Source organism: Camellia sinensis, unplaced genomic scaffold (assembly GCF_055761805.1).
Source record: "Camellia sinensis isolate YWXY unplaced genomic scaffold, ASM5576180v1 Unanchor1, whole genome shotgun sequence".
NCBI lineage: Eukaryota > Viridiplantae > Streptophyta > Magnoliopsida > Ericales > Theaceae > Camellia > Camellia sinensis.
Window position 1 is genome coordinate 15,888,347 of NW_028128987.1, and position 16,739 is coordinate 15,905,085.

Sequence of the window (16,739 nt, forward strand, 5' to 3'; positions counted from 1 at the left end):
TTCGACTTCGCAGGTATGCTTCGCCATCTTCTTCTTCCTCTTCTTCTCCTCCTCCTCCTCCTCCTCCTCCTCCTCCTCTTCCTCTTCGACTGGGCTGCTCGACTAGTTCAACTTCTTCGGTTCTATTTTTTTTTTTTTTCTTTTGGCTTTGACTTCTTTGACTCTGACTCTCTCTCTCTCCTTCTTCTTCTTCTTTTGGCTGTGCGACTACTCTATTTTGCCCCCTTTTTTTCTTTTTCTTTTTTTCAATTATGCCTTTTGAGTCTGTTAGAAAAAAAAATACAAATACAAATACAAATACAAATACAAATACAAATACAAATACAAAATAATTAACTAAAAAAAATAGATTACTGAAATAGATTATTATGCCTTTCAATTATGCCCCCTTTTTTTTCAATTTTTTTTTTTTCCTTTATCTGCTAGGGGAAAAAAATAGATTTGATTCTGATTAATTAACTAAAAAAAATACACTGAAAAAAAAATTACAAATAATTAATTAATACAATGTTCTACTAATCTTTTTTTTTTCCATTTATCTGTTAGGGGAAAAAAATAGATTCTGATTCTGATTAACTAACTAAAATTATTTTCCAAAATTAGATTCTGATTCTGATTAACTAAAAATAGATTCTGATTCTGATTAACTAAAATTAACTAACATTAATTCATATTTTTCAAAATTAGATTCTGATTCTTATTCTTATTTTCCAAAATTCATATTTTCCAAAATTAGATTCTTATTCTAATTAACTAAAATTAATTCATATTTTCCAAAATTAGATTCTGATTCTGATTAACTAAAATTAACTAACATTAATTCATATTTTTCAAAATTAGATTCTGATTCTTATTCTTATTTTCCAAAATTCATATTTTCCAAAATTAGATTCTTATTCTAATTAACTAAAATTAATTCATATTTTCCAAAATTAGATTCTGATTCTAATAAACTAAAATTAATTCATATTTTTCAAAATTAGATTCTGATTCTGATTACTTTTTATTTTTAAAAAAATTGTCTTAGAACTATGAATGATTAGTCTATGTTAATTTTTTTATTTTTTACTAAGACTGTGCACCTTACTTCAATAGAGCCCGCACCTCGCCTTGCGCCTAGGCCCCGAGAGACCTTCAACGCCTTAGTGCGCCTTGAGCCTTTAAAAACACTGGTTGAGAAGTCTTCATTTCCCACTCAAATGCTCTTTGAGCATCAATGGTTGAGATCAATTACCATCAAGATCTAATGGTCCAAAATATAAGTTGAAGAAAATCTCTCTCCCCCTCTGTCTCTCTCTCTCTCTCTCTCTCTCTCTCTCTCTCTCTCTCTCTCTCTCTCCAAGCCCATCCTGTGTGGGATACCCAACTCCAGTCCCTATTCGTTTCTTCTTCCGCCATCGTGACGCCGACGACCACCGACCATCTCTCCTCTTGCCGTCATCCTCTCGACGACACCACTAACCATCTCTCCTCTCCTTTCACCCTCCTCTTTCGTCTCTCTCCTCTTGCAAGGTAAACTAGAACTTCTAACTTTTGCAATTCAAGATATTTTTGTGAGTTTGGTTGTTTCTGATTGCTTGAATCTAGATATTTTTGTGGATTTGTAAAGTTGAATCTAGATATTTTTTAATCTAGTTATTTTTGTTGAATCTAGATATATTTTCATTTATTTTGTGGGTTGTGCATTGGTGTTGAAATTGCAATTCATCAATTTTAAACCTTAAACCTTTCTAACATGTGTAGGTGTTGGTTGGGTTGGTGGGTTTCTATTTACAGTTTGGCTTTTGACATGGGTTTGATTTTGAAATAAGAAACGAATTTTGATTTTTGAAATAGGTTTTGTTCTTTAAATGGATTTAATTTTTTAAAAGGTTTTGGGTCTGAAATAATACTTGATCTTCACGAAATGGGTTTCATTTTTTAAATGGGTTTTTATTTCAAAAATGAATTTTTATTTTCAGTTTGATTTCTGACATGGTATTGGTTTTTGAAATGGGTGTTGTTGATTTCCTATGGTTTTGAAAAGCTTTTGATTTATGAAATTGGTTTTAATTTATGAAATTAGTTTGAAATGTTTGCTATATGGGTGTATCTACTTTGACCTTTTGAATTTTTTGTAAACTGTAATTAACTGCATAACCACTGGCTCCTTACAACTGACCCATATAAACCCATTTTTCTTTTGTTTATTCTCGGCTTAATTTGCTTTTTAAGTTGTGGCACCTATTGTCAAATTGGTTGTGCATTCAGGGCTAATTTTCAGTCTATAAAATTTTACTGTGATGGCACTAAATCCCAACACTTAGTCTCAACCAATGTATGCAACTCACATACACAAATTAAATTTCGTCAAGCATACAAGATAAGCAACAACAATTACGGGAAAACCCAACCTTTATTATTGCACCAACAACTACAAAGGAAAGCCAAATGCCAAACTCTCCACTGGATGATTTTGAGTTTGCATAGCCATGCCTATATATAGGCTACAATCAGAACATTTAAAATTCAAATAGACTGCTGAACATAAGCGACACATGCCATCTGGTATGGCAATTGACACCCCCAACTGCCAGGGGGTTAACACAGATTTAAAACAAGTCCACAAAAATAACTGTCACCAACTGCTCCTTTATTTTAGGCTTCTTTATTCCTAGCCAGCATATCTGGTTCTGTGCATAACCACCCCCAACCGCCCCTATATTTTAGAAAGACTTTGTCTTGCCTTAGACAATTCGAATTTCTCAAGCCACCAGCCAAACAGAGCCCTGAGTGCCATCTGTTGGTCTTGGTCAAGCATAACTGCCTTGCTAACCATCCAAGTTATGCATTACGCTTTGCTATCTAGTCAAGTCAAGCCATCTGATTGTGTTAAACCCCCAAGTATGCTACAGCCTAACATTAAGGTCATATTAATGCCTTGCACGTGCCATGCTGCCATTGTTTGGCCAAGGGTTGAGTGTTACCGCCAAACGACATAGCTAATTGCCCACTTTCTTGTTTTGGCATGCCTCCCTCATGTCGCGGTCCAGGCTTGACATAGGCGCAAGGTGCCACCAAGTGTCAGGCCGCCACTCCCAAATATCAAAGTGCTAACAGCTGGAGTCACTCATATTTATTTCTAATGGGTATAGGTTTAATATCAAATAATGTTTTAACTTATTCTTCATGACATGTAAGCAGGCACATTATGAGCTTGAATGCCAATTCTGATAGAGTTCTCTTCCATTAGTATCTAATATGAAGCTATGATCATGTTCTTTTCTTTATCACTTCTAGCGTAGTGATGTTGTTTCTTAACTGTTCCTTTTGGTAGCTTCTTCATATTCTTCTTAAATCTGGAATCAATATATTTTGGTACCAATCGGTGATAGTGGATTGGCTTAGAGTGATGCCTACTCGGTACTCAACCATCGTCAATCTTCAACTAGACTCTGAAAAGTTATTTTACTTTGATTGTTTGTTAGATTGCACTCTCACACTCAAATTTTAGTTGGTTTTGCTGAAGGAAAAGCATTAGTTGCTATAATTGAGAAGACCCATGGCGGTAATGGACCCATGGTAATCAGGTCTCCGATTGATATATTGTTCAGCTTACTCATTTTCGTCGTTATTTTTTTCTCATTTGACAATGCCATTGTCTATTAAAAAGAGAACCCATTGTGTAATAGTGTGTTGTTGTCCACTACTAATACACCATTACAACGGTTCAATTTTGCAGACATGTGGAGTGAGATCAACCGACAACATTAAGCTAGAATAAGTTCTATGGTAACTTCTATTTTTGTTTCTTTTTTTTTTCAACTCCATTTCCAACCATACGCACTATCGATCTAATTTGTCATTACATACATAAATGAAGGATTTTAATCTCTAATTTGTTCATTCTATTTCATGTGATGTTTGTTATTTCTTTATGATTTTGGGGTTCCAATGTAGAAAGTTTTACTAAATATAATATTTGGATGACCAATTGGCAACTTGACACTAGGATGGAGTCACTTGACTAGCTGCTTTTGTTGAGTTGGTTTTTGGATTCTATGATTTTGTCAAAAGATCATTTACTCCACTTAGTTACCCAATAGATGCCAAGTGGGTGGATCAAGTGATGGGTACTACTAGGAGCACATCCTCCTTATTGTTCCTTTGCTAGGAGGAAATGTAGCATCATCCGTAAACAGAGACAACTCTTCCTAAAAGCTGGTTAATGTTTTAAACTTGGTCCCTAAACATAATGGTAGTCTCAATGTTCTTGGTGTTGTTTATTCTAATTTTATATTTCTATTATGGTTTCAATATATTAGTCTTTGCAGGACATAGCATTAGAGCAATTTTTCTAATTTTATATTTCTATTATGGTTTCAACATTACGGTTTCAGGACATAGCATTAGAACAATCAAACCTAGCCTCATAATTAAATTATATTGCTAATGGGTTTAGTGGCAGAACCAATATTTTGGCTTGGGGGCAACATTAAGCAAAACCCTAAGTTTTGTCCAATTTCACAAGCTTATTCCTCACCCAATTGTGTAGTTATGGACTATAATTTTAAAAAATCACATATCTATCCTTACGGTTAATTTTACATTTGATCAATTACTTGATTTAAGGATTTCCAGTGGCAGAGAATATATTAGGGGAACTGTGTACATATCAATTTGCTTCTTTCCTTTTCTTTCTTGGAAGCTTTCTATTTGATTCTCGACTGCAACCATCTGATTGGTGATTCTCGCACAACCTATAATGTCTCTCTTAATGTTTATGTTTGTGATTAGGTAATGGTTTTCAATTTACATAATAATCAATTAATGGACTGGTGTGTTTAGAAGTAGAGGGAGAATCGAATCTCTTGATCCTTTCGTTAATTGTTAATATAATAATGGAAGAGTTGTTTTCATTTGGAAAAATTGACTTAACTCAGCCTTGATTGTTTAATGTTAGTTTTATTTTTATTTTTCAATTTTTTATTTACGTTAAAATTTGTTTACACAACATGCATGGTTTTTGTAGGGAATGTTTTAAATCACAACTTTGAACACTCAAGTATGATCTCTTCAATCATTCCAGATCTTTATCTTATTGAGGTGGTGGTAATTTTCATTTTAGTTAAGCCTTCTAATTGTTGGATTTAAGAAAGCCTTCTAATCGTTTCATTAGGCACTGCCTAATAAATTGTAATATAAAAATTTATTACAAATAAATTGTTCGATCTCTTCTCATCACCAACATAAATTGTTCGATCTCTTCTAATTGTTTTATTTTTTGTGAATTCTTGGCACTCGATTAGAATGATATATTTTGACTTTGACTTTTATTTTTGTTTTTCACTTCAAATTTCAGATGCATAAAAGTGGCAATTGTCCATGATCTTTGCATTTAGATTTTTTTATTACGTTTCTCATTACGCATTCTTTTGTTGTGATGATTATATTGAAGAAAAACAATGATACTGAGAATTTCAAGTACATTTCCTATGTTGTTTTAAAATCTAAAAAAGTTAAAGCTTCCCTCAACTTTAGTAAATTGTTATGTAATGACTAATTGGGCGGCACATATTAGATATAATTATTTGTTTTAGTGTATTATCTAAATTGTTAAATTCTTCTTGCTGAATTGAAAAAAGAAAAGAAAGAAGAGTTATAATTAGCAACTGCTAAATTGTGAATTCTTATACTTAGCAATTCATATTCATTTTCTTCTTTTTTTTCGATACGATTCATATTCATATTCAATAAGCAACATGTGAACTCATAAGTCATGATATACACTAATCAAGAGACTTGGGAACTAAATTGAAAGGTGCTTGATCATATGTATCAAGAAGAGTTATATTGAATTTTTTTTTATGTTCAATTCCTCTTAATTCATAGTTATTTGTTTCTCTATTTCTCAAAGGTATTTTGATGTGATTTTTCCTGTTATCATTTCTTTTAATTGATTTTTTAAAGTGAATTCAAGCATAGGAGTGATTTCGTTGCAGGTGACTAATCCACATTAGAAATGTTGGGATTGTGTTGTTTTTTTTTTGTGTTGATAGTTGGCTCTTTCATTCTAAATTGGATGATTAGTCTTATTTTTTCATTTTCTTTTTCTTTTTTTTAAAGCTAGGATGATTACTCTTTTGTATCAAAATGTTCATTCACCACTTCTCGAAGCATTGAAATTTGATAAAGTGAAAGGATTACTCAGTTATGATATTAATTTAGAAACATTCTTTTATTGAAGGTTGTCCCATTCTAGCTCACTATACATGTGTCATTTTGACGTGGATATCTTTGCTTATGATATACACAACATTTTTATATTATAAATTTGCTATTTAAACTTTAATTATAAAGTTTGCTAAAAGATATTTTCCGTCTGAAGTTTGTTAAACTATAATTTGATATTTCGACTTCTTATATGTGAAGTTTTATATTACAGTGAAATTGTTGTCATTTTGAATTGATTTATTACAATTGATTTCTGTAACAGTGAAATTGGTATCATTTTGAATTGATTTATTTTAATTGATTTTTGTAGAGTATGTGGTACCGACATTATTTACACCATGCCTTTAGGCACGAGCATACACTAGTCTTCCTATATGGAACCACATAGAGTTAGACCCTACATGATTTAAATCTGAAAATGTAAGCTTCATGTTCAAGGCACATACACAAGAAAAGAAGACAGAGGTTTGAGAACATGAATTCTTTTACCATTCTACATTATATTTGACTGGGTTCCAAACAGAGGATTGAATCACCTCTTCTTCGAATGCATTTTTTAAAATATAGAAAAAGTCCTTAATTTTGGTATTCAATTTAGCCCTGTGGTCAAAACACTTTTCATAAGGCTTAACTTGAACACAATTAACTTGGTTGGATATTAAAAGCTGACAAATTGAAAGATTCTCTTTCTTGTCAATCAACTAGTGTCACAAATCACATTTTTACAAATATAAATGCCCAAATCTTTTTCTAATTAACAAACATCGTAGGTAGGAAGAATTGACCATGTAGAGATGGACTGGATGGCACACATTGTTGTGACTAAGCATTAGGCTTTTAAGGTGCCATCTTCGTTGCCCCTTATATTTCAAGGGATCAATATTGAAATTTTGAAGGACATAAGAAAAATGTCTTCATTCCTCTGTTCTAGAACTTATTCTCAATCCATTATAAATTAAAGGAGAAATTATAAAAATAACTCTACGGTTTGATTCTTGTAACAAATTACACCCGGAGTATCTATTTTTGTCAAATAAAATCCTGATTTTCCAAATTAGATAAAATGTAGCCCATCAGTCTATTTCCGTTAATTGAAACTAATGAAAACGGGGCAATTTTGGCCATTTACTACTATATCTTTGTTATATATATTGTACATATAGATGTGAGAATATAATTGTGTAGTGTATATTCTATATTTGGCATGATTGTGGCTGTACATATTATAGGCGTGATTGTGTTTTCCTTTCTTCGTTTAGGAGTTAGGGCTATATAATCTAGGGTCTTGTTGTAATCAAATACACAATTAAATATATAGAGTATTCATTCAAAATTCTTACATGGTATCAGAGATGCGTGCAAAACCCTAGTCTTCTTGGTTGTTGTTTCTCGGTTCGAAATCTGAGTCTAGTTCGTGATTCGAATATCTCTTCTCCGTTGTTTGCCATCTCTGTTCTCTGAAGTCACGAGAGTATCAGAAGCATTTCTCGCCTCTGCTTTCGCCGTGATCAGCCACTGCTCTCGCCGAAGTCGCGACCTAGTCTTCTCTCACTTTTTGGACTCCCTTGGTCGTGATTTCCCTCTCTTAAGTGTGATCTATTCGTCTTTCCCTTTAGTTCACCAAAATCGAAGAGAAGTCTGCCCTTGTTCCTCTTGATCAGCTTGTCGGCTGCTTCAATTCAGAGTCGACTTCAACTCGTCTCTCTCTCTCTCTCTCTCTCTCTCCCCCTGATTCTACTTGAGTGTTTTTGAGTTTAATACACTTATTCTAGGTTTATTACTCTCCGACCTCTCAGTTCTCTGTTTATTACACTTTGCCCCATCAATTTTTTTTTTGGTTTATTATTAAGTCGAAGGATAAAATTCAAGCCATTAAATGCAAACTCACTGGTGACAATTATGCTTATTGGTCTAGTGTTATCAAAAAATTTCTCCTCAGTCAAAAAAAATGGGGATATGTCTCTGGTTTAGTTCCTCGTCCATCGGACCTAAAACAAGAAAGATATCTGACTTCCTGTGACACTTAGGATTGTGATAATGCCCAAGTTTTGACCTGGTTTCATAATTCTGTGAATGACCGTATTGGAATGATGTTTTCCAAATACAATACTGCCAAGGAATTGTGTGATTACTTACAGAATGTTTATTAGCAGTCCAACTTTGACAAGCGGTATGAGTTGGAAACAACTATTCAGGGCGCCCGTCAGCAGGATCAATCTATTCAGGATTTCTATATTGAGATGACAGGTCTCTAGGATCAGTTGGCTCTCATGGAACCACCTAGCCTCAAGGTACTAGACGCTTATATTGAGTTTTGGAAACAGGGTCGTTTAGTACAGTTCTTAACAACTCTCTCTCCTCAGTATGAGGCTGTCCGTGGTGGCATCCTTCATTGGTCTCCTCTTCCTTCTGTAGATGCTATTGTTCGTGAGTTCCTCTCCGAGGAAACCCATCTTAAAACGGCCAGTCAAATCGTGTCCCCTTCGGTTTTCTTAGCACCTACACAATAACCCCTATTGGCGCCTCTTTCTCAGCTTCAGTCTTCTGCCAAGCCAAAAAAAGAGCCCTTAGCATCAAATGAGTGTGCTTTCTGCCATCAGAAGGGTCATTGGAAGTACAACTGTCCCAAGAAGGGACGTTCATCTTCTCAGTAGTCTCAGTCCCAAGCTCCTACTCATAATTATTTCCGGCCTCCCACTACTCATACTGCATTCACTCCAGCTCCAGGTCCTGATTTGGCTTCCTTGAGTACTCAGCTTGCTCAACTTCAGCAGATCTCGTCCACCTCTCAATCATCTTCATCTGCCTCTACTCTCCTCTCTTCATTCAGGTTTGCTTGGGTCCTCTTCAGGTATTCTTTCTTCTATCTGGCTTTTTGATTCTGGTGCCTCACATCATAACTCCTCACCTTTCCTTACTCCAAAACTATATCTCCCCTCCTTTTCCTATTACTATTAATACTGCTAATGGGCTTGGATGTCTGTCTTATCTATTGGGTCTGTTTTACCCTCTGCCATGTCTGCTGTTGTTATTCCCTCTGTTCTTTATATTCCTCAACTATCTGTCAATTTGCTTTCTATCAATCAACTTGATACTTCTAGTTTTGATGTTATCTTTTCTTCTTCTGTATGTTGTGTGCAGGATCGGGTGTCCAAGAAGCAGATTGAGACCGGCCATAAAGTTGGCGATCTCTATGTGGTGGAAAGCCTGCATCTTCCTCTATCTACCTCTCCCGTTGCACTTTCATCTTTTCAGTTAGATTCTCAATCGAGTCAGTTTTATTTATGGCATTCTCGCCTCAGTCATTTGTCTGTTGACCGCTTACGATCTTTAGCTCAGTCAGGATTGTTGGGTAAGGTTTCTCCTAGTCAAATTAATGAATGTCGAGGGTGTAAACTTGCTAAAATGACAGCTTTACCTTTTAATAAAAGTTCCTCCATTTCTGTTTTTTTTTTTTTCTCTTGTCCATACTGATGTTTAGGTACCCTCTCATGTTCTCACTAAAAGGGGTTCTGCATACTATGTGCCCTTTGAGAATGATTGTACCCGCTATATCTGAGTTTATCTTATGACTCATAAATCTGACTTTTACCCGATCTACCATACGTTTCAATCTATAATTACCACACAATTTGGGACTACCATTAAAATGCTACGGTCTGACTTGGGTAGGAAATACTTTAAAACTAAATTATGTGAGTATTTGGCTAATTTGGATACCCTTCATCAAACTTCCTGTACTGATACACCTGCCTAAAATGGTCGTGCTGAGCGTAAACACCGTCATCTCCTTGAGACAACTCGATCTCTCCTTCTCTCTGCCTCTGTTCCGGCACCATTCTGAGGTGGGGCAGTTCTTACTGCTGCTTTTCTCCTCAACTGCATGCCGACTCCCCTTCTCTCTAGACGATCTCCTTATAAGGCTCTATATTCCCAACCTCCTAATTATTCCCTACTGCGTGTTTTTGAGTCAGCTTGTTTTATCCTTCTTTCCCTTGAAGATAGGACCAAAATAAATGCCCAGTCTGTCCTGTGTATCTTTTTAGGTTACAATCTTACTCAGAAAGGCTACCGTTGTTATGACCCTGTCTCTCATCGCCTTTATATCTCTCGCCATGTTGCCTTTCTCGAATGTCTGTCTTACTTTTTAGCTTCCCCCTCTCATTACTCCAATTTCAAAAGAGGATTTGGTTCACATTAACCCATTTCCTTCTAAGGTCTCATCTGATGAGTACATCTCCACTGTTCCTCCTGAGTTTGTTCTATCTTCTCCACCTTTCACCCCTCTTGTTAAGTACCTCTCCACTGACCCCCTGAGGCTATTCTTACTTCTCCTCCTGCTTCACCTCTGGCTACTTCTCCTCCTTCGGCTTCTCCTCCTCCTCCGCTGTTAGTCTATTGTCGTCTCAAGGCTCTCCCTCCACCAGTTGTCTCTGCCTTAGTTGCTGCTTCTTCTGCTTCTGAAGACTTTGATACCTCAGCACACCAATATCCTACTCAAGAGCGTCATCCTCCAAACATGTCAAGATCCCAATTGGATTCGAGCTATGGAGGATGAGTTGTTTGCCTTGCAGAAGACTAATACTTGGGTGTTGGTTCATTTGCCTGCAATACAAAGCTCGCCTGGTTGCCAAGGGTTTCTCGCAGGAGTATGGTATTGATTATGAGGAGACCTTTGCCCCTATTGCCAAGATGACTATTGTATGTACCTTGATTTCTATTGCTACTATTCAACATTGGCCTCTCTATCAAATAGACGTTAAGAATACTTTTCTTAATGGTCATCTCCATGAGGAGGTCTACATGCGTCCACCCCCTGGCCTTCTCCACTCCTCTGGGCAGGTTTGTCGTCTTCGGTGTGCTCTGTATGGTATGAAGCAATCTTCCCGTGCTTGGTATAATCGCTTTCAGACTCTGTTACTGAGATTGGGTTTCATTCTTCTACTTCCGACTCTACTTTGTTTCTAAGACATACCTCGGCTGGCTTTGTTACTCTCTTATTGTATGTGGATGATATAATCATCACTAACTCTGACTCTTCTGTTATCTCTGAGGTCAAGCAGCATCTCTCTACACCTTCGAAATGAAAGATTTGAGTCTATTGCGGTATTTTCTTGGTATTGATGTTACTTCTCCAAAGGGCTATTTTCTGTCTCAGGCTAAGTATGCTAATGAGGTCGTTCACCGTGTTAGTCTTACTGATACTAAGGTTTATACTACACCTATTGAGCTTAACGTAAAGCTCAACTCTACTGATGGTGCCTCTCTGGATGATCTCACTTTATATCGCGAGCTTATGGGTTGTTTCGGTTATCTGACTGTCACTCGCCCTGATCTTGCTTATGCTATTCATGTGGTTAGTCAGTTCGCTTCTGCTCCTCGCTCTACCCATTGGACTGTTTTGGTTCACATTCTTTGCTATCTCAGAGGTACCATCTTTCAGGGCTTATCGTTGTCCTCTACTTCCTCTTTGGACTTGGTGGCCTATGCTGATTCTGATTGGGCTGATGATGTTATTAATCGCAAGTCTACATCTGGTTTTAGTGTATTGCTTGGTGATTCCTTAATCTCTTAGAAAAGCAAAAAACAATCAGTTATTGCTCGCTCTACTGCCGAAGTTGAATATCGTGCTATGGCTTTTGCCACTGCTGAGATTGTTTGGCTTCGTTGTCTCCTGTTTGATTTGGGTGTCCCTCAGCCTTTTCCAACCTCTCTCTATTGTGCCAACCGCAGTGCTATTCAGATTGCCCACAATACTATTTTCCATGAACGGACGAAACACATTGAGATTGATTCACTTTATCCGACAGCATCTGCAGTCTGGCTCTATCTCACTTCCTTTCGTCTCTTCGAACTTCTTTATCAAGACTCACACGACCGCTCGGTTTCAGTTTCTTCTTAGCAAACTCTCAGTGTTTTTTGCTAAAACCTTGACTTTGAGCGGTGGTGTGATAATATATTGTGTATTGTGTACATTTTATATTTGGCATGATTGTGGTTGTACATATTATAGGCGTGATTGCGTATAGGCGTGTTTGTATTTTCTTTTCTTAGTTTAGGAGGGCTATATAATCTAGGGTCTTCTTGTAATCAAATACACAATTGAATACATAGATTATTCATTCAGAATTCTTACAACAGATACTTTATAACCACCAGTGCATCAGCTCCTCCACTACCATCACCGCCGCCGCCACCCCCCATCCACTACCAACCCCTACCACCCCATCCAGTTTCCCTCTTCTTCGACCCACCATCCACCACCTCCTTCTCCCCCATCCCACCACACCACCCCTCTTGCTATACCCCACCATCCTACCTCCACCTTCCTCCGACCATCCTACCACCCCTTGCCCCCTTCTCCACCATCCACCTCTCTCATCTTCCTCCCCAACCCCTGGTTGTCACTCCCCCCAAGGGTCACACAACACCATGATGATGATCAAGATCAATCTCAAACAAAACAACATATCAAAAGGCGAACACAAATTGAAACGGGGACAGGGAATGACTAAGGTTCCTTAGCAAAGATGAGACAACGAATGATTAGGCGATTAGACGATTCCCAACAAAGATTAGAAAATTAGGCAACGATGAAGATCAAATAATTCTCAGTGAAGATCAATGTTTTCATGAAGATTTGCATACCTCTACGAAGACGACGGATGACTCATCAACTAGGGTTTTCAAGAAGATCTAGAATTGGGTCGGAAGGAGTGGCACTAGGGTGTACCAAAAAACAGTTAGAACTGGTCCAGTCCAAATCAGCAATTTGGTTCGATTTTTATTACTAATTTCAAAAATGGTGGAACCGTTTGAAAAGGCCCAATTTGCGGTTTGGTTCCTCTAATTATAGTTCTAAGCTGAACCGCACGAGTAGAACACCCAACCTTAAGGTTGGAATTCCAAACATATAACCAACTCAACTACACATTTGGTTTTAACATGTTACTATTATATCTTATATTCTATGCATAACTTACATTATATATATAACCCCAAACCCTTCTCCTTCAATCACACACCTTAATCTCCTCGCTCATATTTCTCTCTATCTCTGGAAGACTCAGACTTAACCTCTCGCTCTCTTCTCCATCTCACTTTTTTCTCTATCTGTGATCTCTCTCTGCCTCTTACTCTCTTCTCCATCTTTGATCTCTCTCCCTCTCCCTCTCTATCATTGCACTCTCTTTTCCATCACAAACCTTAATAACATTTTTCACATCCTCAAATCTGAAAAACTAACCTAAAATCTCCATATATAAAAACTCAAACTTCTTGGAGGAGGGTCTCAAAATGCCATCAGCTTATGGAGCAAAATTGTCGATCAACCACCATTGAAGCCATCAGAAGATTTGGGACTACTCAAATTCTATGTCTATCTCCCCCTTATTTACTCTATATATATTGTTTGTTTTGTTTTGTTTTTGTATGTGTGCCTATGTTTTTGTGTTGTGTTTGTTTTGGTCTATATGAATGTTTGCCTATGTTTTTGTTTTGTGTTTGCTTTGTTCTTGGTCTCGGTATCCATATATATATATATATATATTAATTTTTCTCTGCTGAGTTTATCTTTTTTTCTATTTTGCGTTTTATGTGGTGATGGTGGTTGTTAGTAAATCAATTGGTCACAGCTTTTGCCCCATTCAAATTGATTTGAAGATCAACAACATGCTCTAATTTTGTGTCACAAACAACTTGTTTGATTGTTTTGATAGAAGACTGGTTGTTTTGGCATAAAACCATGGTTTTGAACCAAAACCTAACCGTTTGGTGCAGTTACACTAATACATGGTTTGGGTTGGTTCCCAAAATCCTGAAACCATATCCTACAGTTTGGTTCCTGTTTTAGCTCAAAACCTAACCATGTGCACCCCTAGGTGGCACTAAATAGGGACGGGGACGGGGACGGGGACGGGGATGGGTGTGGTCAAATGTGGTAAGGTGTATAGTGGGATTGATGATAAATGATTTTGACATGGTAGATGGTTGATAAGGTAAGTTTGTAATGTGGTGTGATCAAGCTCATCATTAGAATTTACATCGTGTTGAAAGAGTAAAAGAGATAGTGCCGCGCGTGCTTCCAAAAAAATATAAAAAATCCATTAGATAAGATAACAGATATGGATGGATGACTTAACTTCAAATAACTTTTAAAATGTAGGGTTTAACATGAAAAAATTAATGGACCACAAACGGATGGACCCCAAGCAATCCTGTAACACCACTTTTCCAACTACTTGAGTAACTCTCTATCCAAAAGTCTAGTCTGTAGAATGGTTTTTCCTATGCTGAACAAGAAAAGTGTATTACTTTCTAAATTACTGTAATTTCCTTAATATCTAGGCAGCTTTCTCAATTCCTTATTTCAAACTAGAATAATTTAGCATTGCTCTTCAGTTTCCTGGAATATTACTGTCAAGTCAAAGCCAAATGACATGGATCGTATCAGATCCTTCAAAGGCAGATTTGCTAGTACGCACACTATATTCTCATGGGACACGAGAAAAAAGTTCATCAGCACTTTTGACCCCTAGAGACACTCCCTCCCACACACCACGTCAATATTTATTAAAAAATAAAGTAATGGTCGTTAGATAAAATCAAAGACACCATAAATATAACACACTCTACTCAACAAAACCCAGTTTTTATATTGCTCCAAAAAATATAGAACAAATGCAGAACAGAGGTGAATAATGTACCTTTTCTCACTGAATACTTATTATGAATTTGATTAACTACAGCCAAGCTAAACTGTGCATATCTAATCCACCCATACGGTAAATTTGAAGAATCTGCAACATCTAGATACATAGACAAATGGTCGACATTGTTTCCCTTCGGAAAAATCAGAATCCGCCTGCCCAAAGTAAAACAAAGAGATTGAATCAGCACCAGGTACAAAGCAACGACAATATAACCTATTAGTGAGGTGATAAGAATTACCATTTATAACCACCAACCACAAAAAAATCAGAGTATAGCTTCCTTGTATTCAACCCAGAAAAGTTCTCGATTTTCCATGTGAACCTTGATGCCTGAGGATCCTCCACTTGCTGATTCCCAGTAGTACTACCCGTCTCTGCTTGTGCTACAACTAATGATTGTTCAAATCCATAAATAAACAGATAAATAAATCAATATTCCAAAATACGTCTTATTAGCTAGAAATTAAAGTGTATCCTAAAAGGTGTTTTCAGAAAACCTTCCCAAAAACCATTTTTCAAAACATTTTAGAGTAATTCTATTTACACGCCACAAAAACTTAGTGCACACCATTTATATCGTTCAAATATAAACTTTCGAACAAAAGTCAAATGTTCATATATAAACTTATGAGCAAACAAGCAATTGTTTGGACACAAACAGTTGAATGGAATATATATTTGAACAATTTATTTTTGTTCATCAGTTTATGTGCGAACATTTGCCTTTCGTTTGAAAGTTTGTATCCTAGCAAAATAAATGATGTGTACTGTGGTTTCTTGTGGTATGCAAATAGAATTTCCCAACATTTTATCAAAGTTTTCCGTATCCGTCCCTGTTCCGAAAACATACAAAATGCACATATCATTTTCTCCACATTCAGAGAAACCAAGGTACAAATTATACAAATTTTACCCATTCAATCAAAATAAATTAACAAAACATTTCACATAAGATATATGCTGATGAATTTGTGTACCTTCAAGGGGTTGGGGTCCCTCGACCAAATCGGAATGCGGGACAAGCATATTCTCGTCCTCTTGCTGCAAAACGCACCACAGTCAGTTCCGGATCCAAAGTGCAACCAATCCCTATCGATCATAATATAACCCCAGAATCCAAACAGAATTGCAAAAAAGCAGAAGTGAATTCTAAACCCTAACAACGCATTTTCAAAGCCCTATACGATCAAAAACTCAAAAAAAAAGAAACATCAGATAGAACCAGAAATGCTGGTTGAATCGACACAGTTCGAAAGCCACTGAAATACACATATCCACATGTACACACCTAAACATTCATACACATACATGTATATGTAGAGACAGAGAAACGTACATCAATTGGGGGAGGAGTGACGAGAGTCATGGATGTAGAGATGAGGGTTTGTTTGCTTCGGCGGTGAATATGAGACGAAGAGGAAGAGGAAGAGGAAGAGAATTAGAATTAGAGCCAGGCTGCGAAGTGCGATGGAGATCACCAGGAGGGCTACAGTACAGAAAGGAAAAGGTAAATTACAAATAGACTTTTCTTAATGATTTTTTATTTAACATAAATTAATTAAAAATAATAATAATTCTAATAATAAAATTATCTTAATAATTTAAGTAAAATAAATTTTTAATATCATTAAAAATTACTAATTGACTTAATAATTTATTTAAAACAGTAATTTGTTATGAAATTATAAACTTAAAAGGATAAGATGTAATTTTTAAAATCATATAAGGCAATTTATATTTTAACAAATGTCATAAAGTGTATTTATAATTTACTCAAAAAGAAAGGTTTACTCCCTCTTTTTTAGAAAATCTAAC

The 16,739-nt window shown here is 36.2% G+C and overlaps 1 protein-coding gene across 4 annotated transcripts in view; it reads right to left on the minus strand.

Annotated features, from left to right (window-relative positions):
- The window catches only part of LOC145814281 (ubiquitin C-terminal hydrolase 13-like), a 70,239-nt gene extending 53,801 nt beyond the window's left edge, over nt 1-16,438 (minus strand). For all 4 annotated transcript variants that reach the window (XM_082910925.1, XM_082910924.1, XM_082910923.1 and 1 more), the window contains exons 1-4: nt 16,261-16,438; nt 15,902-15,965; nt 15,163-15,313; nt 14,919-15,076 (exon numbers count right to left, since the gene is read on the minus strand). In XM_082910925.1, coding sequence (XP_082767051.1) covers nt 14,919-15,076; nt 15,163-15,313; nt 15,902-15,965; nt 16,261-16,290 — 403 coding nt within the window. In that variant the 5' untranslated portion in view covers nt 16,291-16,438. The remainder of the gene's footprint in view (nt 1-14,918; nt 15,077-15,162; nt 15,314-15,901; nt 15,966-16,260) is intronic.
- Between the last annotated feature and the right edge of the window lie 301 nt (nt 16,439-16,739).